The sequence below is a fragment of the Cyanistes caeruleus genome, chromosome 2 (genome assembly GCF_971803275.1).
Source record: "Cyanistes caeruleus chromosome 2, bCyaCae1.hap1.1, whole genome shotgun sequence".
Classification (NCBI taxonomy): Eukaryota; Metazoa; Chordata; class Aves; order Passeriformes; family Paridae; genus Cyanistes; species Cyanistes caeruleus.
This window is the reverse complement of record NC_141702.1, coordinates 6,334,064-6,361,811: the sequence shown is the minus strand read 5'-3', so window position 1 is coordinate 6,361,811 and position 27,748 is coordinate 6,334,064. Positions and strand designations below refer to the sequence as shown.

The 27,748-nt window shown below is 49.1% G+C and overlaps 1 protein-coding gene and 1 long non-coding RNA gene across 5 annotated transcripts in view; one reads left to right on the top strand and one right to left on the bottom strand.

Annotated features, from left to right (window-relative positions):
• The first annotated feature begins 2,304 nt into the window (after nucleotides 1-2,304).
• Nucleotides 2,305-27,748, top strand: part of TNFRSF21 (TNF receptor superfamily member 21) — a 35,131-nt gene continuing 9,687 nt past the window's right edge. The window contains exons 1-4 of one of the 4 annotated variants that reach the window (XM_086875622.1): nucleotides 2,305-2,458; nucleotides 8,150-8,804; nucleotides 10,502-10,999; nucleotides 25,637-25,902. In XM_086875622.1, coding sequence (XP_086731748.1) covers nucleotides 2,405-2,458; nucleotides 8,150-8,804; nucleotides 10,502-10,999; nucleotides 25,637-25,902 — 1,473 coding nt within the window. In that variant the 5' untranslated portion in view covers nucleotides 2,305-2,404. Of the gene's footprint in view, nucleotides 2,459-2,492; nucleotides 3,477-6,251; nucleotides 6,340-8,149; nucleotides 8,805-10,501; nucleotides 11,000-25,636; nucleotides 25,903-27,748 lie in introns of those variants that run through there. The other 3 variants (XM_023924288.2, XM_023924289.2, XM_023924290.2) reach the window with 3 other exon arrangements.
• LOC147654577 (uncharacterized) lies at nucleotides 20,895-25,743 on the bottom strand. The gene is made up of 3 exons (XR_015282679.1): nucleotides 25,615-25,743; nucleotides 25,227-25,343; nucleotides 20,895-21,052 (listed from the first exon to the last, which is right to left on the bottom strand). It is a non-coding gene; the product is annotated as an uncharacterized LOC147654577 (long non-coding RNA).

The window sequence follows — 27,748 nt, the reverse complement described above, 5'->3', positions numbered from 1 at the left end:
GATCCATCTCATTGCCAATCCCCTGAGTCACTCCATTCTCCAGATGATTATTTTTCTTCTTTTCCCTAATACAATCTGAACGCTGCCCTTCACAGTGCTGATGGACCCAGCGTGGGTTGGTACTGTTGGGGCATTTCAAACCCTCTTTTAGCCCAGACACAACCAGGCTGCTCAGTTCTGCAGCAAGATCTGCCCTGTATTTCATCAGAGAGCTACACATTTTTAAACCTAAAATTCACCCCACCATCCACAAGCCTGGTGTTAACCCAGTTGTGTTATTGCCTATTATTTGCCCAATTTATTTTGAATTAAAAGAAGCGATGGGCATCCCATTTCTTTTGAACAACCTTACTGTATCTTGTTTTGCATTTTGATCTCTCCTTGGGATGAAATTCCCCTTTATTGACCTCCTGGGAAAAGCTTGTTGTTCCTGGGTTCGGGAGCCCCGAGGGAGGGCAAAGCCCAAAACCAGGGCTCTGCAGCACTTGCACAGCAGCACAGCCAGCTGTGGAGGAACATCTTCTCCCTGCACATGTGACAGACTCCGTCCTATTCCCCCCTGGGAACAGCAGTCCTGCCACTGCCACCCCAGGTCTGGGAGGGAAGCTCTCCAGACTCATTCCCAGGCTCTCAAGGGTCATTACTCCTCTCCAGATCCCTTCCAGCATTAGAGATAGAGAACGTGTGAGGAGAAAAACTCCACTTTGGGAGAGGAGCCTTCTACCTGGACTCAAAACTCCCTGGAATTAGCTTGAAGCCTCTTGTGTGCTTCAGAAGGGCTTGGTCAAAATGCACATCTCTTTAGAGCAAGAGCACCTCAGATGGGATTTTATAAGTTCCTTGCTCTTTCCTTTGGCATGGCACTGAAACCCTCCCTTGGTTCATCTGCCTTCAGGGCATCTCCAGAAGGTGACTGTTGGATTTCTGCACGCTCTGGAATTCAGGTGTTTGAGTGTTTTTCTCAATAAACAACCAGCAATGTAGAGAGTCATAAACAGCCTTGATTTGCTGCACTCATAAACCTTGAAGGTCCTGATCAGCCATATCTGGGGGTGCTCTGGTCTCCTGGTCAGAATTTGGAACAATGCTGAAGTCTCACGGCAACTCCTGTTTCCTGTAAGAACCTTGGACACGTCTTGCATCCTTTCCAGTCCTGACTCTGACCTCATCTCCTGTTTCCCCTCTCTGGACAAACCTGGACCTGTTTCCATCACTTGCCACAGGTATCGATGGACACTGTGACCGTCACCCTGCTCTGCCCACCCTGCTCAGACGCTGCAAGATGGGCAGTGAGGGCACTGTGTAGGCTGTGGCCACCCTCAGCATCCAGCTAATCCTCTCCATTGGAGGGATGTCTCTGCTTCCTGGTGAATTCCTCCACCACAGGGAACGTGCTACATGTTCATAGAGTCGTCAAATGGTTTGGGTTAGAATGGAGATTTAAAGGCTCTGTTCCAACTCCTGTTCCAAAGGCAGGGATGCCACCCACTAGACCTGTCCAAGCTGGTCTTGGGATGCGGCAGGGATGGGGCTGCCACAGCTTTTCTGGACAACCTGTGCCAGCGCCTCACCACCCCTTTGGCGAAAAAATTCTTCCCTGTATGTCTGACATTGGAGAACACCAAAAACAAAACCAACAAAAATCTCCTCCCCGAAGATTTCACGGTGCCGAACACCCACCCCCGCTGCGATTTCTCCGCGGCCGCCGCCCTGGGACGCCTGAGTCCCAGCCCAACCCGAACCACGAGGGGGACCGGAGCCACCGCTGCCCCAGGGACCCACGTGTTCCCGCCGTGTCCCCGCCGTGTCCCCCCGTGTCCCCGCCGTGTTCCCGCCGTGTCCCCCCGTGTCCCCGCCGTGTTCCCGCCGTGTCCCCCCGTGTCCCCCCGTGTCCCCCCGTGTCCCGCCGTGTCCCCCCCGTGTCCCCGCCGTGTTCCCGCCGTGTTCCCGCCGTGTCCCCCCGTGTCCCCGCCGTGTCCCCCCGTGTCCCCGCCGTGTCCCCGCCGTGTCCCCCCGTGTCCCCGCCGTGTCCCCGCCGTGTCCCCCCGTGTCCCCCCGTGTCCCCCCGTGTTCCCGCAGTGTCCCCGCGCGGCTCCGGTGTCGCGTGGGGGCGCCCTGGCGCGCGGGCGGGTGACGCCACCGCCGGGCCCCGCCCCGGCCCCGCGCGCCGCCCCCGCTCGCGCCCCGCCCCCGCGGCAGAGCGCGCGGCGGCCCCTCAGCAGGGCAGGGCAGGGCAGGTGGGAGCGCGGCAGGGCCCCCGCCCCGCCCGGCCCGGCCCCGGCCCCGGCTCGGCCCGGCCCGGCCCCCGCCATGGGCGCCCGGCCGCCGCCGGCCCCGCGCCCCGCCGCCTGAGGCAGCGCGGCTGCACGGGCAGCGCCTCGCCCGCAGCCCCGGCCCCGCCACCATGGGGGCCGCCGCGGCCAGCCGGAGCTCCGCCGGGTTCGCCGGCATCCTTGCGGTGAGTGCGCGCGTGTGCGCGGAGCGACGGGATCGGTCCGTGCCCGCGCAGCATCCGCGTGTCCGCGGCGTGGGTGGGGATGTGCTGCAGTGCGGGGCTGCCCGCCCGCGCGTCCTGCCCCGCCTGGGGCAGCCTGGCAGCGGGGAGGGTGTTTGGGCATCCTGCTGACCCCGCTCCGCGTGTCGGCTGTGCGGGGCTCCGCTGCGCCCTCGCCGAGTGCTGCTGTCCGCCCAGCCCCGGGTCCCGGTAGGGGACGCCGGCTGGGTGCGATATTCCCTGCGATATCCATCCTCCCCGTGCCTGTGTTAGCGCAGGCGGCGGCATCCCCCAGCCAGGGCTGTGCCGCACCGCCAGAGTGAGCGGATCCTTGCTCTGCTCTCTACACTGCTCCGGGAGCTCGGCACTGGACAGGGATCCATCCATCCATCCATCCATCCATCCATCCATCCATCCATCCATCCATCGCCCCCGCGGCTGCTTTTTTTGCCACCCTTTGGGCAGGCAGTAAAACTCTCCGCTACGAATGGCAGGCAGCTGCTCTGACTTATCGCCGAAATGTTTTCCGGCAGCTTTATCTCCCCATTTACCTTCCCAGGTAGGGCACTTCCCGATCAGCGCTTTAGGGCTACATCCCGTCTGTTTGGGGAGAGACAGTAATTCGGTGTGTCAGGCAGACGCCGCAGCTGCTGCGGCTGGGTTGTGTAACAGAGGAGAGCACTTGCTCTTGAACTCAAGGTGGATCTGAGCAAGCTGGCGCTGGCTCGACAGGAATCCCAGTAAACAACAAACAATCTAAGGCTGGAAGGGCATTAGCGGGGAAACAGCCTCGTTGCACTGCAGGCGAAGGGGAACTTGGCGCAGCGGTGGAGCTGACGGTGCTCGGTGCTGGCTGGGCGCTCCCGAGTGCCGGCTTCCCTCTGGGAGAAGAGAGCCGAGGGAAGCCGGTGCTGCTGCACGTCTGGAAGATGAGATGCTGATGGGGAGTTTGAGATATGCAGCTCCAGCTGGGATCCTGGAGGTCAGTTGGGAATGGTGGGTGTAGAGGGGAGAGGTGGGAATAAAAGAGTGATATAAAGGTGTGGGGCAATACAACAGCAGTTTTGGGGCATGAAGCAAGACTGAGCAAATACACACGTGTATGTTACTTGTGCATGTGTGTTCTCAGAACTCTGTGTGTGATCATACAAGCAAGCAAGGCAAAATTCCTGTCTGCTTGTGAGCTGGCAGGATCCTCCCTGAGTTTTCATCCGATACCTTCAACATATTGGATATCTCCCTTTGGTCACATAAGGAGTTCATGTCTCCAACCCGAGGGAAGTAAGTTCAAATTGATAGGTGGTGGGTCTTTTACTAGTACAGCAAACTCAAATCTGCCTGGCTGCTGGGTTTTGGACAGTTTCTGGAGCAGTAGCAGCAGTTTTTGCAGGGGTGATGTTGGCAGTGATTTCATTTGCTTGGTGGATTTTTTGGGACCCCACCAACTGCTGCAAGGTAGTTTCCACCATCTCCCCCACTGCCCTTGCCTGGAACCAGCACAATATCACCTCACTTCAGCTTGGGGCTTTTTGAAAGCGGGGGGATTCCATCTGTTTGGAGCAAAACCGTGGCTGGCAGGGATGTTTCTGAGCTCTGGTCCGCACTGGCTGCAGGGTTGGCTGCTGGGTTTCCCTTCATGGGGACCAGATGTTGTGGTGCTGCTGTTCTGGCTTGCTCCACTCCGTGTGTTTTGCTCTTCAGATGGAGTAAAGGAACTGCTGATCAGTGAGTCCTGGACTCTCATTTCACAAACCCCAAACCAGCTGAAATAACTGGTCATGTTGCAAGAAGCAGAAATTTGCCTTGCTCTTCGGTAGTCTCCTCTCAGGCAACTTTTTTTCAGACTGAGTAATTTGAGTCTTTTTAAAGTGATCAGGGCAGGACTTTTGCTCTTCCTGTCTGCCAAGTTACCGTAAAACTTCCAGACCAATTTATTTGTCTTTCTGGTGTTTTTATGTGTTTATTTCTTTTCCTTTAATGTTGCAAGCACTTTCCCAGTAGTGTCGGCGAAGGGTGCAGCTGACCTCTGGGAAGTGCAGCAGGCAGTGCTGCTCATCCCCAGTCTGTGCCAAGGCATTGCCCAGAGCCAGCTGCCGTTTCTACCAAATTCTGCTGGTTCTGCTTGGAAACCATTCCCAGAGTATCAGTTTAGCACTCTAGGTCCCTGCTCACTTGCAGGTCTCTGCTCCTGCTCTTCTCTACCAGAATCAAGTGTCCTGTGTTTAGCTGCCATTTGTGTTTTGGGGTTTTTTTATATTAATTTTTTTTAAATTTTCACTTTAGGTTTATTTCTGTGTCCCCACAAGTCTGCCAGCTGAGCAGCACTGTACACAACCTGAGATTATGACAGTCTTGGTGTTGCAGCATTTTAGGACACAAATTTCAGGACAGAAAGTTGATTCACCAACTTTCTGCTGGTGTTTTGACTCGCTTTGCAGGTTTGGGTCCCTTAACGAGATGCTGTATTCACAGAATCATAGAATGGCTTTGGGTTGGAAGGGACCTTAAAGATCATCTGGTTCCAACACCCCTGCCATGGGCAGGCGTGCCAACCACTGGACCAGGTTTCTCAGGTGTTTGCAGCTGCATCCCCTGCGCACATGCCAGTGTGGCTCGTGATCCCCTAAGAGCTGTTCCTGTGCAGATTGTCCCTCAGGTCTCCCTGCAGCTGTGGAAAAAGGGTGCACAGCGGCACCTCTGGGATGGAGTCATCGGGCTGGGTGATGCTGAGGTGCCTGGTGCCCACACCAGCTGTGGGGTGCTGCTGCCTCAAGGGTTTGTTTGCAGCTGAATGCGAACGTCCCCTTGTCTGCGTGTTTCCTGGTGTGGGGAGGTCGGAATGATGGTGTCCCCCAGCCTGATCTGATTTCCTCACACCATAAAGCCCTCATGTGCTGAAATAGGTGAAGGTGGCTGGGAGGTGCCTTTGCCCGTGTGGCGCAGGGTATCGGTGCTGTGTTGGGGATGCTCTTCGCGCTTGTGGCTATCCTGTCCTGCTTTGGACCCTTTTGGAAAGGGACCCCCATCCCATTAAAAACCCTTCTTTGTTCCTGCATTGAGCACAGAGAGCATTGCTGAAACTGCTGAAACCAAGTTTGCTCTTTAGTGTTGTCTTGCACCCGTTCTGTTTTTTTCTGGGTTTTTTTTTACCCTGTGCACTTCCTTTGGTACCAGTGTAATGAAATTAAATGCAGTGGCTCAGCAGAGCTCACTTCATTACTTGGTTGATTTTTCCATGGGAACTCGAAGTGTCAGCCAAAAAAGTCCAGGTCTGTGTGCTGCTGGGCAGCCCTGAGGGTGAGAGACCAAACCAGCAGATACTCCTTTTTGCTGAAGATGTCCTCCTGCTCTTGGCCTTCACTTTCAGAGATCTGAGTGCTGCAAAACCTGAGCAGTTGGATTATTTTAGGGAGCAGAAGTGCCAGTCTGAATAAATAGCAGATGCTCAATGCTGCTTAGCCATCCCCCACTGGAACTTGCTGTTCTCCTTGGAAGTGCATGTGCAGCTGAAGATCTTGAGATGTTCAAAAATACCAGCACTGCTTTTCTGAGACAGGGTTTAAAAAAAACAACTCAAAAAAGCCAACTCAAACCTAGTGCTATTACAGGCTTTGGTTACCCGGGAGAGGGATGGGAAGATGCTGGAATGGGGAGAACAGGAGGGAACCCAAGGCACATGCTTGTGGCGGGGCTGTCCATGGGTTTCCTAAGGTCTAGCGTGATGCAGAGCGAGAAATCAGGATCTGAGACAGCAGCACACAGCTCACTCCTGATGAGGCAGGAGAGCCACCGCCTGTCCTGCCTTTCCTGTCACCCTGTCCTGCTGGCACTGGCACGGGAGCAGGGTGAGTAACACAGGTGACCTCTGCTGCCACCTTAAGAGACCAGTTCGCTAATTCAGGGATGCGTCATGGAGATTACAGGGGAGGGTGGCAGGTTTCCTTAGAGCCAGATAAGCGCTTTGTTAAATCATGTCTTAGGGGAGGGGAAAAGTAAAATGCATCCTGTAAGCCTTTGCTGCCTGCCAGGGCAGCCCCACTTTTTAATTTGACGTGCCGTAATTAGTCTAGCCGCTGCAGGATCCTTCTCAGCTCCTGCGGGCTTGCCTGCTTCTGCCTGCTCTGTAATTGCTGCTTCAGGGGGAGAAAACTAACTAAATAAAAAAAATAAAAATGTGAAGTGTTTTGTACAGATCCCAAGCTGTAAATTATTTAGCAGGTGAAACAGAAATGAGCTGTGTGTTTCCAGGAAGCAAGAGACTGCACCAAAAATGACGCGGCGCAGCTTGCGGCTCTGCCGCGATGTGCCTTCTGCAGAGTCATGTTGTTGGGAGCCTTTTTTTTTTTCCTCTTATTTTTTTTTCTTTTTTTTTATTATGAATATATTCTTGTTGGCTGATAGCCCAGAATAGGTAGCAGAGCAAGAGGCAAGGGGTTGTATAACACAGCCAAGTGATTTTTTGTGCTTGGCTCTGCAGCTGAGCAGCATTAGGATCTCTGGTCTTTTTACCTTCAGTGTAGAAAATGTTTGAAAATTCAGGGTAACACTGACTTGTTCCCTCTCTCCCTCTGAACTTAGCCTGTGGCTGTGTGGAAATGTGTTTCCTGTTGTTTTGCATGCTGTGTGAGGTTGTGTCTGCCTTTCTTTTGATATGCCTTTTGTTCCTGGGGACTTATCTCCACTGCCATAACTGACATTAAATCCATGGACCAGAAGTCTTCCGGAGGAAGCAGAGATACTTCTTGGTAGATGGAGCTTCTCCTGGGGATGGAGAAGCATCACTGCAAAGGAATTAAGGGAATAAAGCTTTGGGATTGGAAGTCAGTAGAGACAGACAGATTTATTTAGCAAAGCCCAGTTGTTTCCAGTTCAGTGTCTAAAAACTGGTGTCCTTTTACCTATGTCTGATGCAATGAGGAGCTGAGTTACAGCAGGGTTCCTTGAAGAGCATAAAAATAGCACCAGGTTTTTTCTCCTGTTGCTAATGCAGCTGGTTTAGAGTGGATTCAGATGTGGTTGGAGGCTCAAAGCAGAACATCCCTTGTGGTCTCGCCAAACCCAACACTTGCACTGGGTCATAAAAAATCGTGAAAAGGCAAAGGAGCTGAGAAATATTCCAGGAACAGCTGCTAGTCTGGATTTCATCCTGGTTTGTGTTACTCAGAAGGGTAACTATTTGAACAAGTGCAGATTAACAAATAGAGAAGGAAAGTTTTACAGGTCAGAGCTGCCATCTGCATGTGTTTTTTGTCTTGTCAGTGAGTGCCTGCCTCATGCTGGAGCCTCTCAGCCTTGAAATGCAAAGCTGGTCTGAATTCTCCTGGGGTGGCCAGGTAGCACGTACTGCTGAAACACAATTAGCAGTATTTACCACCCTGGCAGGGTTGCAGTGTAAATGATGCTTAGTTTCACTGAGAAGTGTGGTGTCAAATGTAAGCAATTATAATCGTAGCTGGGGATGTGTCTGCAGAATGTGCTGCCACCTGCACCGGTTCCATTCCGCTCCAGCCTCACTGAGGTCCCTCCCGTGGGCGTAGCAACTTGTCCATGGTCCCACAGCTCTGGGACATCCTTTGTGATCCTACAGGGGGTCGTTGACAGAGAGGGCTCCGTTTGCACGCTGTTGTTGGCTGATACCTCCTGTTTGTTTTCCAGCTGCTCATGCTCCTTGGCACCGCTGATGGTCAGTCGAAGCTGACCTCTGAGCAGAATGCCATCAGCCTCTCCCCTGGCAAGTACCGCCACCTCGACCGTGCCACCAATGAAGAGCTGACCTGTGACAAATGTCCTGCAGGAACCTACGTGTCTAAGCACTGTACGAAGAGTACCTTAAGGGAGTGCAGCCCTTGTCCAGACGGGACCTTTACCAAGCATGAGAACGGCATAGAGCGGTGCCACCCTTGTAGGAAACCCTGTGAACTGCCAATGATTGAGAAAACTCATTGTACTGCCTTGACTGACCGCGAGTGCACTTGTCTGTCTGGCACGTTTCAGACAAACGATACCTGCGTCCCTTACACGGTGTGCCCGGTCGGCTGGGGCGTCCGCAAGAAAGGAACCGAGACCGAAGACGTCAGGTGCAAGCCGTGCCCTCGTGGTACCTTTTCTGATGTGCCTTCTAGTGTGATGAAGTGCAAACCCTACACTGACTGCTTTGGGAAAAACATGGTGGTCATCAAGCCGGGGACGAAGGAGAGTGACAACGTCTGTGGTTCTCCGGCATCCCTTCCGAACACGGCTTTGACTTCATCAAGCACCGAAGCGGGTGAGCAGCCCTATGAAGTTCCACCAACCACTGATCTTCCCAAAGGTAATGTCCACCCCTGAAACACAGGTGTAGTTTTGACTGAGGGATTGTGTTCCTGCCTTGGTCAGGGTTGGTGTTAGGCTGCTAAAAAGCAACTTGGTCTAAAGCCCAGGTGGTGCTTCTGCTTCATGGCATCGGGTTCCCCTCACTTGTATTAAACCACGTTCAGTAACTCTGTCACTGAGTCTGCAGTCCTGATCAGACTTCTGGCTGTCCTGTTGTTTGGGCTGGAAGGACATGACTTTCCCCAGCCTCTTTTCCTGTCTCTGTGATGTGCTGGCACAAGCCTTTGTGCCGTTGTGGTGAAACTGGGTTGGGATGCAGCAGGAAAACCCCTGCAGTCTCCCTGCAGCAGGGAAATTACTCCTCTTATGGTTTCACTGCTTTTGTGCCTGTGCTTTCCATGCTGCATTTCACTCTGTACTGTGTCACAGTATTGGCTGAATGAGAACCATTGCTGAAACTGCTCTGCAGGAGCCTGGGCTGTCCTGTGACTTTTTTCCTACGTTCTCTGAAGGTTATTATGTGGAATTCCTCTTTCTCTAGCTTAATTGGAAGTGGCTCATCCTCACAGCCTTTATGGCAATGCCTTAACTGTGGCTGGTTTCAGGGATGCTACAGGACTCTGATTAAAGTGGTATTCTGCACTCCCTAGAAAGAAGCTTCCCTACAGTATCTCAGATGAGGCATTTTAATTAAAAAATGCAACTTTCGATGACCTCAACAGCTGAGTTAGTAAATACAATAGCAGGGAAGTGTTGACAGTGGTAGGCTTCCAGTGCTTCACCTTAGTTAGGTCTCAAAGCTTGCCCTGACGTTGGTGTATCACTGGGAGTGTACAGGAGGGTGTTTCCTGAACTTTGAAATCAACTGTCGACAATTACGTAAAAGTTGAAGCGTTTTCCCTGTTTATGTCCTGATTAGTGTGTTTTGGGTAACCAAGCTGGGGGCAAAACTGGGTACAGACAAATACACCCACTCTCTGTCTCAGCTGGGATGAGACACAATCTGCAGAAGATGACTTTCCAAAATAATCTGTAGATTTTGCCACAACAGCCCTTCTTCCTCTTCTCACCAGGCTTTGGCTCAGATTTCGCATCGGGCTGGGACCCGAGAGGTGTTGGTTGATAAAGAAACTCAATAATGATGGAAGGTAGCTCTTACAGGGAAGTTTGGTTGCTTCAGAGACCTATTTTGTAGTTAATTCATCTGCAGTTGCTTGCAGGGCTGATAAAAAAAGACTTTACTTCCTTAACAAACCCAGTGGAGAGACACTAAGCCTACAAATTTTCATGTATTTTTCTAATTTTAGTCCAAATATGAAATTCCAAAAATGAGGTAAAATTAATGTTCATAAACCTAAAAAGAAAAAACAACTCACTCAAAGTTGTTGATTTTCTGAGAAATGCTGAATGTGGGACAAACACAGACTGAAAACATGCCTTTAGCAACTAATTTTTTTGTAATAAGCTGCCTCTAGCTTTAACCAACAAAGGTCAGTTTTACCTTGAAGCTCCCTCTGTAATCGTACCCATCTGTTCCCAGAGGCAAACCTCAACTTCACCTCTACTCTTTCTCGCTGCCTGGCGTTGGGTTTCTGTCTGCTGGCCAAGCCAATGCTCAGGCAGGTCTTAGCCTGTGATGTGATGCCATATCGCATCTCCGGGGCCGTGACACTCAACTCTCCTCTCCTCCCGCAGGTCTGAACTCTTCAGTTCCCGATTTTGTCCCCTCTCCAGCGCCGCGCGCGTCCAGCAGCATGGTGGAGCGGGCACGGTACTACAACGAAACCTCAGCCAACGAGACGGGCGGCATCGGCGGGACCCTGGTGGGCTCTGGCACCACCAGCCAGGCCCAGAGCTACCGGCACAAGCAGACCAGCCAAGCGCTGGAGAAGCAGCCATCCCTGGAGATGATGGGGGGCGAGAAGCCCAGCGTCCCATACAGGCCCCCACGGCGAGGCTCGCAGAACGTCCACCAGCACTTCGACATCAACGAGCACTTGCCGTGGATGATCGTCCTGTTCCTGCTGCTGGTCCTGGTGGTGATCGTGGTCTGCAGCGTCAGAAAGAGCTCACGGACTCTGAAGAAAGGACCCCGGCAAGATCCCAGTGCCATTGTGGAAAAAGCTATTATGAAAAAGTCCACCACCCCCACACAGAACAGGGAGAAGTGGATCTATTACTGCAACGGGCATGGTGAGCAGCAGTGATCATGTGGTGTCCTCTCCACTCCAACCCAGGGCTGTGGAGGGGCCACCCCCACAGCCACTGACCTCTGGCTTTCCTCATTTGGTGGGTCTTGTAGGGAGAACAAAGCCCATCGTGGTTCCTTCATCCTTGGCTTCTCCTCCTTCCAGTTCCCGTGGTGTGTCCCTGCTTCTGAAGGAAGGGTTAATGGAGTGAGTGTCACCTGCTCACTCCAGCTTCTCTTTTTCTCACCCAGCTTCTCCAGCTTCTACTCTTCTTCCATTGGTAGAATGATTTTGAATGAAGGCACTTTTTTTTCTCCTCCGTTTCCTTCCTTTCCCGCTTTTCTTCTGTTTCACGTGGTTCTTATTTTCTCAGTGACTCAGGCATGGATCTGGTTGTCTTTCGTTTCATTCTTTATCCCCTCATCCCCGTTTGTTTCTGGAAGGCTGAGTCATCCCCCCACCTCTTGGCACTGCCTCAATTTCAGTTCTTAGCCCTAAATCCCAAGTGCTGGCTTGTGTCCCAAGCCCTTTGCCCACAGTGGAGCCAGAAAGGTTATCCTTAAAGGCTGAGTCGTGGATGTGTCGTCAGCTCTGCCTGGACTCTGTTTTTGGTAGTGTTTTCTGTTCATTTAGTGCATGATTTTCTGTCAGCTTTCTAATGAGACTTTAAAGATGACATGTTAGGATCTTCAAGTTGAAATTTATAAAAATCAGTGGTAAACTAATGGTGGTGTGACTGTGAGCACCAAGCAGCCATGATCTCCCTAGTGGGATGCACAGTTCTTCCTCTACAAAGCTCCTATGGCAATTCTGACCTTCCCTTATCCTGTGCAGACTGACGAGTCCTTACTTATTTTGGGTTGATGTTGCTCAACCTTAAACATCCGTTCAGAGCTAACCTTTAGAAAAGCACATTTAACAAGGGGGGGTGGGGGGGTGGCAAACAAAGAATGGATTGAACAAAGATTGGAAGGTTTAAGAGAGATCAGTCCTTGATAAAAGTCATCCTTGAGTGCTCAAGTACAAAGCAAAGAAGGTTTTGAATAGGGCGTCTTCTGTAGTGTACTCTCTTCACCTTCCTGCTGATTAATAGACCTACACTTTGTTTGCCTTCATTAATTCACTTATACAACCAGTAAGATCTTGTTGGAATTGGTTTTGTGCCTTCTCTTGTGTTTGTGTTGCTTATCAGTTTCCTTTTTAACTCTTTTGTGTTCTTGTGCTGCAGTTTCTTAAACCTTTTTCTCTTTTTGATAACCTTTTCCCATAACCCTTGCACTGTATTGTCAGTAAAATCTGTGGCACCCAAAGCATGGTCCATGAGACTGTGATGAATGATCTGCAATGGAGTTGCAGAACCTTATTAGACATCCTTGTTTGTGGGCACTACCAGGAATACATCTGTTTGGCCATGATTCATAGGTCAAAACCAAAAAACAAATAGTGGTTGTTGCTAACTTGCAGTAACCCTTTTCTCCAAGACCTTAATTACCAGTTGGTTAAATTTCTGATGCTTTCCTGTTTCTTGAAGCACTTCAGAGCAGGGCAGTGTGTACTGGACAAGGAATGCTCAAGTGCAGGGACCAGACCATGCTGCTTTGAGTGGGTGCAGCTCTGGATTCTATCCTGGTGTTTCAGACCATGCTGAAGTGCCTGTGCTGCAGCTGATCCTTCTGGAAGCCACCTTAAAGCTGCCTTTTTTTGTAATGCTGTGTGTTGCATCACTAATCACGATTCAGGGTAAAGAAACCATGCAGGTAAGAGACGGCTCACATGGAGAGTGATGACCTGTTTTAACCCATTTAGATAAAACCTCACCTCCCAGATTTTGTCCTCCTTTGACATCATTCACAGGTCATCCTGTGCTTCCCAGCAGGCGTTGTTCCAGCCTTCTCTGTCACATTAACAGCTGCATAAATTTCACAAGATCCTTGCTAAGTTTTCCCTTTGTCTTGGGAAATAAGCTGGATGTAACAGCAAAACCACACTTAGGTGATAAACCAGCTTGGTGTGATTGAACCCTTCCAATCTGGGGGTGAATGGCTCCGTTACCCCCAGTCATTCCTGCAACAGTCACGCTTGTTCCCTCTTGGCATGGGTGGCTTCCTGACTTCCCCCTGCCACCAAATGTCCTCAGATGAACTTTGTGCAATCAAGGCAGGCAAATGGGCACAAACCAATTAATGCTTTGTCTTGCTTTTAGTGCAAACCAAATCGTGTTTCATTAGCTGGAAGGGCCTTGCTCATTAGCTCTTATTTGGTGGTGCTTCTCTGTTATGTCAGATATGGAAATTATTCTCCTCTGCAGTGGTGCATAAATCCTTCTCTGCCTTTCCTGTTGAAATGTCTGGCTCTTCAGACTGTTTACTTGAAAGGAGAGGTGTAGTGCCATAAAGGAATTGACCTTTTATTTAATAACTGGCTGTACAACTGAAATGTTCTGCAGAGCTGCCACGTCATGGCTTAGCTTTCTGCTGCTCCAGCAGTGTTTGTTCCTAAATCATGCTTCATCCTGAAGGAGCATTTCAGAGAGGGCTGAGTTTAGCCAGGAACAAACTTCAGGCTGTTGCAGCAGGGAAATCTTTCCCCTTCTGTGCTGCTGTGTGGATCCCTCCATGGTAGGCAACCAGAGCAAAGCCTCCTGAGATGTGAGGACCACAGCTGCTCCCCAGGTTCAGGTGCCAGCCTGGTTTGTGGTTGCTCAAGTGGTGCAGAAAGCAATCAATTAGAATGTGAACTATCTCTGTGGCTGGAGGTGAAGTCCCTGGGCTGGGTTCTGGCAGTACACCCACATCTGTATGATCTCCATGCAGAGGTTAGCTGGCACACCAGCAGAGGGCTGGGGTGTGTTTATTGCCTGTTTATGTAGCTCTTGCAAACATTCTGCCCCCATTTGTTCCTAGTTTACCATCTCCTCCCTCCTAATCCTTTCAATAAACAGCTCTAACCTTTGAAAGGAAAGTCCAGGTCTGATGTAGGCACTGGAGCCTCTCCTCAGGGGAGCTGTCCTTGGGCTTCTGCCCTCACAGTTAACCCCCTGAGCATCCTATGGCACCAGGTGGGCATCGAAGGCTTTGCCTATTTGGAGGATTTTATTACTGATTTCTCCAAGGCTATGGATGCTGGGTGAAGAGTGGTCAGGGTGGCACTAGCTCTGCTCAGTGCTGGAGCAAAGACATGGCGCTGTGGTTGGGCTCTTTACCAAAAGAGGAGGGGTTTAGCATAGAACCAGGAGCTCAAACTCTTACCCAGTTCCTGAAGGAACTAAATTCCTGAATTGTTTAAATGATTGAGATAGGTGTGTGATCCTGATCAGCAGTTGTTGTCAGGAGGAGGTTCACTTGTCCTCATCTCCCCATGAGCTGGCATCTGTGCCCTATCCTCTATCTGTTCATAATACATGCCTTAAATAACAGCCCAAACATAAAAATAGAAGTAGCTTGGGAGGCTGGTGTTAGAACTAGACCCGTGTCCTCAGCATGGGTATGTTCCAGCCAAGGCAGCAAATGCCAGTGCTTCTCACTGGATTAAATGGTTCAGAGGTCTGGGAAGAGCTTGCAATGATTAATGGCCTGAGTTAGCTGCCAACCTACCTCCACGCCTGTTCTTGTGTCCATCCTCACAACAGGGGCTGTCCAGAGAGAGACTGAGAAGCTAGAACAGTGTAGCTGTGTTTGGAGAAGCTGCACCTCTTGCTGCCTCAGCTGGCTCTTACTTTGCAGCCCTGCACATACGAATCCAGCAGTTGACAGTTTGTCAAAGTTTTCCTGAGAAATTATCCATGTGGTGCCTGAGTGATGTGGGTGCTGGGCTGATAGGGCTCTGTGGTTTAACTTTGTATGACTTCTTTCTCAAGAACAGCCTACACACCGGGCTCATGCCTTTATTTTAGAAAATAACTATTTCCTTCTTCAGACATTTCCAGAGGTAAGAAAATGGGCTTGCAGAAACCTTTCAATAAAAACTGAGCATTGGAGCTTGTCTCTCAAATGACTTGGAAATGCCAGATTTGCCATCATGCCAAACATGCCATTTGCCAAACATGAAGATGGGCTTGAATTCTTTTTGCAGAAATTGCTAATACTGTTGGCTTTGGCTTTCATCCACCTAGTAGCAGAGGATGAAAGACAAAGTCTGCAAAATCTAAGGGTGAAACCTGTGTGTAGAAGCAGCTGTCTGAAATGATATGCCAGGAGCAAAAAAAGAGTTCGGTGATTTTGTTTTTTGGAGTTTAAGGACTGAAGAACAGATCTTGGCAGTGCTGGCCTGGCATGAGATGCAACTTCCCTTTTATTTTTCTTCAAGTCTTGTAATTGCACATTATTGCAGTGGGTGGTGAGAGCAAAGCCAAGGAAGCCTCTGGTTAAATAATCAGAGAAATTAAGTGTTCTGCAGAAGCTGTTTGCAGCTGGGGTGGAACTGAGGCTTCACTGCATGTAAAAGAGCATGTGCTTAAAATGGCTCAAAATCAAAATGGGGAGTTGAGATGTGATGCTGGAGAGATGGGGAGTGTTGGGATTTTGGGGTCTTGGTTGGTCAGTTGTCAGCACATTGGGGGCCAGGATCTTCTTGGTTGTTGATGTGTAGGGGGTAGTCCTTGGCTTGCATGCTGGTTGCTGAGGGAGCTGGTCTTGAGCTTGGTCTGCTCCAAAGGAAGTCACTGAGAGTGTTGAAGGGGGACCACATCTTGTACCTTGGAGAGCCTGATGCTGTGCTGCAGCTCCAGAGCATTCCCACAGGAATATGCCAGTGGAGGTGTGGGGACGGCAGGGTCATTGCAGGCTGGTTCCCAAATGGAATCAGGTGCTCATTTATGGTTAGTTGGAAGATGCTTATCAAAGTAAAATGACGTGATTTTCTGCAAGAGACAGCACATTAAGGTTATGTGTGGGCTTTTAAAGTCAGTCTTTTCTAGAGATCCATCACCTAATGAAGGGAAGCAAGTGCATGGAAACAGTCCAGCTGAGGATGTTACTCCTCAGGTCTATTTAACTGCTACTCTGTGTAAGGAACCTGCTGCAGGCTTGGCACTTGCAGGTCGTCTACAGGGTGATGCTGAATGCTACTTCAGGACCCCTCCTTAGTGCTTTTGTGGGGAAACGAAATGAAAGCCATTTAGTGTAGTGGTTTTGTTTGGTAGTTGTCCCTGTGATCAGCTCCTGAACAAGTCCCAGCTGGTGGCAAAGAGGATCATGCTGAGAGGTGGGGTAAGGATGGAGGAGCTGCTGTGGAAACAGCTGGGCAAATAAACAATCCTTTCAAGCACTAAAGCTTCACCAGCCTCAAACTCTGGTGGCCTCCAGGTTTTGTGCCCAGGCCACAGGTGGGGCAGAGATGTCCAAAGTATCTCAGGAGGGCAGGTGTGCCCATTGCTACTGACATAATTTGGTAGTTGCAGCTACACCTGGAGAGGAGCAGCCCTGGGCTTGTGTGCAAACCTTGATATGGCTCTGGCAAGCAGAGCATGAGATGAAGGATTGATGTCTGTTCTCCTGCCAAAACAGAGAGGCAGAAGGTGTTGTGTTTGTTTTTGTTTTCCAAAGCAGTTTATCTTCTGGCATCTGCAGCTTGATGATGTGCACATGACTGATGGTCCTCTGATGACAGCCTGTCTACCTCTGCAGGGTGAGACCCAGGCAGAAGGGGGGGAGCTGGTTAAATTGGAAGAGGCAGGAATGTGCTGGGCACCACAAGGAGTGTGGATGGTCCCTCACGGGAGATTGTTCTGCTGCATTTTGTGCTGTGCTTGCTCCTACACAGGCACACGGCACAGTGCTCTGCTTTGGGTGGGATGGAGCAACTCTTCATCTGCAGAACACACCTCTGCCATGGGAGTGTTGGGCTGGCATCTGACTAGTTCACAACACCATCTTCCTCAAACCACTCAATGTAAAACATTGCTCAGGTTTTCCCAAAAATCATTTTGTCCTTTTGGGAAGCTATGTGATCTCCAAAGGGCGTGTGCAAAAGCTGACCAGGGCTTCGTGATGAAAGGGAGCCTTGAAAAGTGCAAACGTGGGAGGCTGCTGTTCTGCTTAGAGAGGAAGAAACCTAATCATGTGCAGTTTTATCATCTCCTGTTCCTCAGTCTTATTGCATTAGCACCAAATACTGGTGCTTGATCACTTTTAATGTGTGTTGCTACACGAGTCATCTCTCTGCAGCTTGTACAGGGCTGTGGGGAGCTCCCTTTGGAAGCTGGAACATTTGCTCCCAGATCTGCTTCAGAAAAAGAAAACTCAGATTATCCTATGGTCAGAATTCCTGGGTGGCCCTTGTATTAATTTAACAAGGGATTGGGATTTGTGCCTGCCCATTAAGGTGTAGGGCCGAGTGTGGGAGGCAGGGCACCTCTGCAGGAGAGGAGGATTGTCCTTGTAGAAAACCACTTCTACCAGCCCAGGGTGTTTTTGCCAAAAACCTGACACCAGTCTCAGCGCCTGGAGGGCTGTGATTTCTCACATCAGTGAAGCTCTCACACATCACTCCTCAAATAACAAGGGTGGTTTTTTTTTTGTTTTGTTTTCTCCTTGCTCTCCAAGACTGGGAGGAAAAAAAAGGCAGGAGGTGAATTTAATCCTCAGGTTGGCATCTGTGAGTGTCTGGATATTTATATGGCTCTGGCTGTGTGTGTGCTCAGGGTTACCAGCTGTCCCAGAGGGTTATAATGAAGATTAACTCTGCAAAAGCCATTTAAAATTTAATAATTACATAAAATACTTATGCTGGCCATTCTCATGCAGAGTAAAGCAAGAGCAAGTTCACTCTGTGGGTTTGGTGTCGTGTCCTTTGGTGGTGGGCAGGAGTTCAGATGGGTCCTGGGAGGGCTGGACCAAGGGGCTATTACAGAGGTGACTTCCAAGAGGTCTTGTCTCACAATGATTCTCAAGTTTCTGGATCAGAAACATGTTCATAACTGCATGTAGCTTATCCACTGTCTGGTTTGGTTATTTTCCAGAAAATTTGTGGCAAGTGATTGTTAGAAGGTTCCTTTCTGCCTGGCAAGATTTTCAGTCTTGTCTTTAAAAAAAAAAAAAACAACAAATTCCAAACACATCATTTCATGGTTTGTTTCCCAAACAGCTCTTGCTAAGGCTATGAATCACTGGGTCCTGGGAGGGTCTGATAGTAACACTGTCCTCTATGGCTGTGAAAACTATTCTGTCACTAACAAGTCTTTATGAGTGTGTCCTTTCCAGCTGTCTGACAAAAAAAAAACTAAAGAACATCTAGTTTCTAATCCCCTGCTCTGGGCGGGGGTGCCACCCACTAGATCAGGTTGCTCAGTTCCTGTCCAGGGATGGGGCAGCCACAGCTTCTCTGAGCTGCCTGGTCTAGGGCTTCACCACCTTCACAGGGAAGAATTTCTTCCTTATGTCCAATCTAACCCTGTCCTCTGTCAATTTTAGGCCATTCCTTCTTTCCCTCTTGTCCTGTCACAGCACACCCATGTTCAAGGTCCCTCTCCAGATCTCTTGTAGCCCTTCAGGTATCAGCATCTGCAGTAAGCTCACCCTGGGGCCTTTTCTTCTCTAGACTGAGCAAACTGTCTTTTTACGAGAGGTGCTTCAGCCCTTGACCATTTTTGTAGCCTTCTCTGGACCTGATTTAACAGGTCCACATCCTTTTAATGTGAACTGGACACAACACACCAGCACCTCCAAGTCCTTGGCACAGCTGCTTTCAGCCCTCTCATCCTCCAGCCTGTGCCAATACTGGTGATCTTCCTGACCCAGGTGGACGACCTGGTGCATCTTCAAACTTCCTCATTTAGGACCTGAAGTATATTTTGAGTGGCAGGGGGAAGAATTGAGTTTCCAAGAGCTTCCCCTTTGTGGCAGCGGTTGGTGGAATTTTTGCAATTTTGGAAAGGTATTTGTGTTGCGCACTTGGGATTTCTAAGTCCTGGTTTGGTTGAGCTGTGGTATCTTGTCAGTTGGTGTGTGGATGTGCTGCATCCTGGCTCTCTTGTACAGGCTTTCAGTGTGTGCTCAGACATAAAAATAGGCTGCTGTGGCTGTGTTTCACATGAGTCAGGAGGATATTTGGAGGAGGGAGGTGGGCTGAGCCCAGGAGTAGAGCTGGCTTTGCAGTGATTTTGGAGCTTTTATCTGCGTGTAGGGGAGGGTTGGGCTGCATCGCTCTGGTTTTTCTGTCTGATTTGTGTGTGCCCTTGGGCTGTGCTTTGTCTGTGATGCTTCATCCAGCCTGCCTGTCACAGTCAGGATTTGTCACAGCATGTGGTGCACAGATTAATATTGCCCATATCTGGAATACCTCTGTATGTAGGTGGTAGAAGCTCAGATCTGTACCGGGATGGTGGAGGTCACTTCCTGTCAAGTGTCATGGGTGAACTGCTGGGACCTCCTCTGTGGTGATGAAGGGCTGGAGCTTGGAGTTTCCTGAAATCCAGCCTTTCATGAAGCTATCTCTGGAACCCTGGGCTGCTGAGCTTCTCACTCCACAGGACTGTGTATGCCCTAAGCCCTGAGAGATCTTCTAAACTTTCCTTCTCAGCTGTATTAGGCACCTTTAAAACTTGAACTGATGTTGTGTTAATCCTTTTCTGTGTACTATGTACTGTGTCCCTTCATTACTAGTGGGGTGAAAGGACATGTGGCTTGGAGGGGCTCTGAGCCTGCGATTTCCCCTTAAAGGTGGCATTTTCTTGAGGAGCACTCTTGTGAAAAATGTTGTTTGAGTCAAGCTCTGAGAATGAAAACAATGACATTGTGAGAGGGTGGGGAGAGGAAGGAGCCTCAGCACCTCTGTGGCTGTGGTTTGACTTCCCTGCATCTGCTGCTGGGTGCTGGGGTGTCACCTTGGTGGGGCAGCTCTTCCTCTGCTTTCAAGTTTGCCGAAGATGCAAAAAAAATAATGGCAGAGAAGAGGAATGGGGCCTTGCAGGTGCTGTACGTGAGCATGCGAGCACTGCTGGGCACAGCCCCGCACCACACTGGCTCCTTGCCCTGCCTGAGGCCAAATGATGGAAGAACTGGGTCTGTGTCCAACCTGCAAATAGCACGGCTTGGGAGAGCAGTGAGGCTTGTCCAGAACAAGGCATTAAAGCTCAGCCAAGTCCCAAGTGCGTGTTTAATGACCACCTTGGTGACGTGGTAGGGCTGATGGCTCTGTCTACATCAAACTATACCGCAGTGAGGTGGAGCACATCTGAAGGAGCAGGAAGTGGATGGGAAAAGTCTTGAACCAGATTCAAAACAAGCAAGTGGAAGTCACTGAATAAACTGAAATCGTTTTTATGGGGAAGATGAGGCAGAAGTGAGCAGTGTCCAGAGAAGGGCAGTGGAGCAGGTGAAGGGGCTGGGGCACAAGTCTGAGGAAGAGCAGCTGAGGGAGATGGGGGTGTTTAGCCTGGAGAAAAGGAAGCTCAGGGGGGAACTTTTCACTCTCTACAACTCCCTGACAGGAGGCTATAGAGAAGTGGAGGCCCTGCTTCTCCAGGAAGGTCTTCCCTCTATCTCAGCATCTTTGTAGATGAGCTGAAAGGGAGGACCTTTCTGGAGAGGCAGGACTCATTGCCAATCTGGAGACATTTGTCCAGTTCCAGACTTGTCTCCATTTGTCCCAGTTTGTCCTGGCTGTAGATGTGCCTGGTTGTGCCTGTGTTCCCATGTGTATACATGCTCCCTTGGGCTTCTCACTGGCCTGTTCAGAACATCTTGGCCTTGTCCTGGCTTGAAGGTGTGGTTTTCACCACCTTAAGATATTAGGGCGATACATGGTGTAGCCTAGCACAGCATTTAGAGACTTGCAGTGTTAAGATAATAGCAACTGAAATGCCACCTGCCCAGGTACCTAAGACACGTATGGATGTCCTGGATCCTTCAGATTTGTCCTTGCCTGTTCTGGGCTGACCAGGGAAACACAGCTCAGCCAGATGCAGCCATGGGTGTTCCTCTTTAATTCCATTGTCTGAGGCATGAGCAAAGCTGGGTGATCAGTGGTGATGGTTCCTGACATGATGATGGAGAGGGGTGGAGCTCTCTCCCACTTTAGCAGCAGAATGGTGACAGCTCTCCCAGGCTGTTTCTGTGGCCTGTGGTAAAAAAGGAGGACAACTCAGGCTGTGGTAAGCTTGGAGCAGCTTTAGCATAACACTGACATGGCTGTGACCAGCCTCACATGGAAAGCAAGAAATATGTGGATTAAAGCACCATCTCTGTTGACCTTGGCCATTTTACTTGGGATTGTGCAGTCTGGAGGTGTTTGAGCACCATCTCCAGCCCTGGTGTGCAGATGGGCATGGTGGGAGAAGGCCCACATGGTTCAGGGAGAAGGAGAAAGTCCAGGACCTCTGGTGGAGCTGGGATTTTTGCTGCACGCAGTGTGGTAGTCACCTTCCCGTCCCAGCAGGATGTTCCAGCACTCTTAGTGCTCTGCAGAGTAACTTGTAGGACTTCTGGAAATATGGAAGTAGTAGAATGATAAGCTTATTATAAGCATTACCATTTTATTTTAGTGTGAGCAGTAATACTTGGTGGCGTGCAGCCACAGCTTGTCATGTAATGGTTTTAATCTTATTTTTTAAGAACAGAGGGAGCAATGTTTTTCTTACTGACTGGAGCCAAATCTGCACTCTTGTCTGCATCTCTTCATATCTCTCTGGGTTTTGTTTGCACAATATTGTAGTGGATGTAGCAAACATATGGGCCTTAAATTCATTTAATAGTTGCAAGAAAATGAGTTTAAGGTTCTTATAGTATTAAGGTAGACATTTCCAAATTCATTTTTAATGGAACATTTGTTCTCCAAAGATTATTACGCGCCATTAAGTCCTCTGCTGCCTGGTGTGTTCTCGTGCCCAGGGATGTTATTGCCAAGGGATATAAACGTGTTTATGGGCCCAATTTATTGAACGGAAAGATTAAATATACTAAACTTGAAAATGTCAGTAGAAGCATGAGTGCTTTGTCATAAATCCTGAGCAAGAACATTTGGACATAAATGTCGTGCTGCCGCATAAAACCGGTGCAAATCAAGTTGCAAGCAGCTGAAAACTTCTCTCACCAGTACAGCAGTTGTAAACACTGGGATCTGTCAGCATTAAATAGGTACATGGGAGCAGGTAGTGTATGGGTTTTTCCTTTTCTGGGCTGACTAGATGTGCCACATGGGGGTCATAAGCCGGCAAATTACGTTTTAATGTTTGTGTGTGTTTGATGTGCATGGGAGTGGGTGTGGGCAAAGCTCCCACCCAGCCATAACTCATTGTCTCACTGCAGGGCAGCACGGGCAGGGAGACCTGATGCTGCTGACTTGATGTGTGTGTGTGCATTAAAAAATGGGCAGCATTATCTCTCTCTCCCTCTCTCTCTCTCTCGTGTGTGTGTGTATATATCAACCTAGCAAAAAATAATTGCTGAATATGAGAGTAAAGAAGCTCTGCAAGATTTATACAGTGAGATAGCTACTTAAATAGTCTCTATGTATATACCTATATATATCTATATCTATATCCCAGTGCATAAGTTGTTATCTATATATATCTATATATGTATATATAATTGGCAGTACCACACATGCTCATCCATCTTTGCATTGCTGTCATTACCTTGGTGCACAAGCCTTGCAGAGCTTTCTCTACCCTTGTATTCATGGATTTTTACTTGAGTGATAAAATCAAACAGCGCTGCATAAATCAGACATTTTGCTGCTTTTATGCAAAAAGCAGTTGGTTTTGCTGCTTTAAAGGACCTGACTCTAAACCTGAGTTGTCTTTTGGGCTTCTTACCCACCCAGGTATGTGATACCAGAAGGCACAAGGGCTTGGCTGCCAGCGTGGTCTGGGCTGCCTGTGCTTCTGCACAGCCAGCCTGGATGCAAAGTCATGGAGGGAGAGGAATTTGGGATTTGCCTGGAAGCACACAGCTCAGTCCCTTGAACTGAGGGCCACTGGGTCTTCATCTGAATAATGAGAAGCATTAACAAAACCAATTCCTGCTGCTCTGTTGTGATGCAATGTGCACCAGTATCTAATGAGCTGAGTCATATCAGTAACCTCAGAATAAATCCCAATAGCAGGTTCACAGCCTTTTCTCCATAGTTAGAACCAAGCCCTGTGGTTGGCTTGGGCTTTTTTGGGTGGGCTGCATCCCCCATGTTGGGCTGATGGGCCAAGCTTTTCTGGTAGGAGAAGCCCCAGCTCTCACAACTCCATGTGAGATGGTACAAGCATGTGTCTGTAAACAGCTGGCCAGGAAGGTGTGGTGGTTGTGGTGGGAGGAGGGTGGGGAAGTACCAACTGTGGTTTGCACTTTTTTGTTCCTGATTTAGAGCAGGTTTAGCACCATCTGTGGATGCTCCAAGAACTGTGGGCTCATGGCTGTGTTATCTAGCTTGGAAGTGAAAACTAAAGTCTATATATAGCAGGTTTGATAAACTTTCCTTAAGTGAGAAGAGGTTTGGACAAAAATACCTTTCAGAAGCTTTACAGCTTTTTATATACCTCTTTTTATATAAGCATATGTACATATATTTGTAAAATACCTATGTTGTATATAGAGATATACAGAAGTATGTGTAATATATACACAGATACAAATACATATAAAATATATCAGGCTGAATAGATACTTTAGAGATGTTTGTATATATTGTATTGGGCTTGTATGGTCAGGTTTTGGTAGCAGGGGGCTAAAGGGGTGGGTCCTGCCAGAAGCTTTACCCATGCCCAAGGGAGCCAAGGCCAGCCAGCTCTAGGATGGACCCACCACTGTGCAAGGCTGAGCACATCAGGGATAGTGGGAGTGCCTCTGGGACAACAGATTTTAAAAGCAGGGTGGAAAAAAAAGTTGGTAACTTCAGCCAGTAGAGAGAGATTGAGAGCATGTGAGGGCAACAGCTCTGCAGACACCAGGATCAGTGAAAAAGGAGGGGGAGAGAGGAGGCCACACTGGAGCAGGTTTGCTGGCAGGACCTGTGGAAGGGATCTGTGCTGCAGCAAGGGAAGAGTGTGAGGATCCATCCCCCTGAGGAGAAGGGAGCAGCAGAGACAATGTGTGATGGACTGACCACAGGTCCCACTCTTTGTCCCCCTGCACTGCTGAGGGGAGGAAGAAGAGAATTCAGGAGCAAAGTGAAACCTGGGAAAAAGGGAGAGGTGAGTGTGAAGTGATTTAGTTTTTATTTCCCATTACCCTATTCTGCTTTGTTTAGCAAAAAGTCAGACTGATTTCCCCAAGCTGAGTCTGGTTTGTCAGTGACAGTCACTGGTGAGGGATCACTCCTTGTATCTCACCCCAGGAGCCTTTTGTTATATCTTGTTACATTTTCTGTCCCCTGCCCAGCTGAGGAGGGCAGGTGTAGAACTGCTTTGGTGGGTACCTGGTGTCCAGGCCTCATACATATATGTACACACATCTTTATAAAATCTATCTGTGTATCTGTATATTTATCTGTGTAATACAAAGATACAAAAATGTGTGCACCATAAATCCATGTGTGTATATACACATGCACTTGTATAAAAAGGGATACCTATATCAGTATGTATAGTTTCTATAAATTTTTGGTTTTGTATATATATATTTGGCTATATCAGAGCTGTGAACTGAAGGTGAAGTTGGGAGGTTTGATCTAAACTGCATTAGAAACTCTTAAATTTTAGGCCAGCTGGAAAAACCCCAGCTCTATTCTTCTTATATTCCCCAGATATTCTTCTGCAAGCAGCTATTTTTGCTGTTGTGCCTGCAGAGGGAGAGAAGTGCTCCCTGTAGCCATGGGGGCACACTGGCTTGGGAGGAAACCCAAGGTGTGGTTATCTCTCTGAAAAAAGTGAGTTTCTCTTTGCAGCTCACAGATGCTGAACCCTTCATGTTGCTGTTTGATACAAGGTGTTGCTCAGTTGATAAAACAGGGTTAATTAGTTATTTTGGAGGAGATATGGCTTTATCTGAATCTTTAACTCTTGACCTGAAGTAGACTCAAGGATAAATGTGCTGTTTGCATTGCTCCCTGACCTACACAGAGAAAACCCTCACTGTCTTGAGCCAGAATGTCTCAAGTGCTTTTCTGGGGAAAAGTGCGTTTTTGCTCTCTGGTTTCCTACCAGATCTTCCATTCACTCAATGCTCAGCTGGCACAGCATCTCCCACCCCATCACTGAGTCATCCCACCTGTCTGCACTGGAAATGGCTCTGAAAGCAATCCTAGCTGCTGTATGTGCTTGTTATGGAAGTACTCATCTTTATAAAGGTGCTTTGGTGACTCACCTCTTAATCCAGCTCTGTCTCAAGGCAGTGGCTGCAGTGCAGGCATGTGGGGGAGCACGGGTCTTCTGCCCTGTTCCTGCAGCTGTGTGGTGGCTGAGTACCCAAGGTCTTCCTGTGCTGAAGAGTGCAGGAGATTTTACAGTTAAGTTACTGATTTTAGAGTGTGCTAAGTTAACTGATGGGTCTATCACCCTTTACTCGCATAGCAGTTGTTGAGCGTGTTATGGGTGCTGCTTCCCTGCAGCCTGAACTCATAAAAGATGTTAAAACAACAATAATAATAATTACAACAAAATCTCAAAGACCTACCCAAGAAAAGCAAAGTGTGGTCATTTGGGGATGAGAGAATCTTTGCTAGATGTGATGTGTGCAGACCTCCCTGCCTCACCTGTAGCTTCTGTGCCTCGCAGGCATCGACATCCTGAAGCTGGTGGCGGCTCAGGTGGGGAGCCAGTGGAAGGACATCTACCAGTTCCTGTGCAACGCCAGCGAGCGGGAGGTGGCGGCTTTCTCCAACGGCTACGCGGCCGACCACGAGCGCGCCTACGCCGCCCTGCAGCACTGGACCATCCGCGGGCCCGAGGCCAGCCTGGCCCAGCTCATCAGCGCGCTCCGCCAGCACCGCCGCAACGACGTGGTGGAGAAGATCCGCGGCCTCATGGAGGACACCACGCCGGTAACGCCGGGCTGGGCTTTGGTGCAGCTCACACCTTGTGAGATGTGGTGGCGTGGGACACGGCTGTGACCTTGAGCTTAGCGTGTGGCTAAGTAGCTCCCTCTCTTCATGGAGCTCCTTGGGGGCTCGTGTTGAAGCTGAGCGTTGCTTTTGAGCAAGGCTTTTCCAACATTTGCTCAAATCCCAGTCAAAGTTTTGATGGGCTCTGGAGTCCCATGTGCTTTGCATATATCTTTGAAGATCACTGGGAGGATCTGGTACCTGAGCTCTCATGCCAGGGACATGGAGGAAAAATCATCCCCCTTTAAACTTGCTCTCCAATGCTGTGGATTTGTGAGAAGGGCCAAGTAACCTTGAGCACTAAGTGTTGCTTCCTCCAAGATGGTGATTGGTGGCATGGGGGAGGCCATGTGTGCAATCCTCCAGAGTTGTTGCTCTTCTTTGGCAGCGCTGGCCTTAAATTGTCCCATATTTTGGGAGAATAAATTGCTGCAGAAAATCCTGCAATAGGTTCTCAGCTGGGTGTAAGTCATCAGGAGGTACTTCAGTGACCTTGGCAGATTTGTTTTGGCCACTACTGCCTTACTTGTTTCAGTTTTTTGGCTCTGATAACTCAGTGGTCTGCCAGAAGTGTTTGTAAAGGTGATGAGTGGGGCTTTTTCTGAACATAGAAGCAAATGGGACAACATGTAGATGGAGATGGGGGTGGTTGAGGCATGGCTTTTCCCCCTAAACTGGCTGATGAAACATTTCCCATTGCCTTGGCAGACCAGACCCAAAGGGGACAAGTGAGTGCTTATAGACTTCTCTGGGCTCTTAGCAAGGTGGCTCTTTCACTCAAAATAGAGCTTCTGAAGCAGAGCATTTATCAGGACAGAGATTCCCAAATTCTGCTTTGACCATCACAAACTTCCCCTTACATGAGGGACTGTGATCCCTTCACTGTGTCACATAAATTATTTTGTTTAGTGTATGAAACACCTTGTTCCCTTGTGACCATTGTATGAAATCAGAAGTTGGGATATGTTGGCAGAAGCTTGGGCTTGTGTTTTGGAGAGACCCTGAGTCGGGTATGTGCTGAACATCCTGCCCAGATCTTGGATAGGCTGGCTTTGCCAGCTGCCTCATCTCTCCTGCTCCTGCTCAGTTGCTGTTTTTTTCCTTTCAGCTCCTGGTAACTAAGCAGCATGTGGCCTTCTCTTAGGTGGAAAAAATAAAATTAAAAAACCAAGACAAAGCTTTGTTTAGGAAGAGAGTCAGAGAAAATTGCCATTTTGCACATATGAATTAAAGTTTGCAGCATGTGTAGTGTCCAGAAGGATATGCTGTTCTCTTGCTCTCCTGGAGCAGGTAGTAACCTATGTCCTTGTACTTACTGTTTTGACTTTGAATAGTGTGAGAAAGCTCTGGGCAAGGACATTAGATAAAACACGAGGCTTGTTCTTCAGCACAACACGTAATTAACAGACTTGGCCTCTGCAGTGCTGAATGCCCCTGGCTCTTCTGGCCAAGACCATCAGGTTGTGCTTATCAAACAGTACAGAATGCAGGTGGTGGCTCCAGGGGCAGGGTTTATGGGGTGACCTGTCAGGAGGGAGGACTCCCAATGATGGAGTAACCACAAGCTGTGCCCGTAACTCTGAAAATACAGCAAGCAGGTATTCCAGAGAATGATCAAACCCAGATCTCAAGGATAACTGTATGCAAGTCTCCTGGACTTCCCAAACAGCTCTTTGTTTTTTAAAAGTTTGTTGTCTTTTCAAGTGTTCAGCACACCTGGACCCTGGGGTGGTTTCCCATCAGTTTCACTTGTTTTTCTAGAAATGGGTAAAATTGGGTTGTTGAT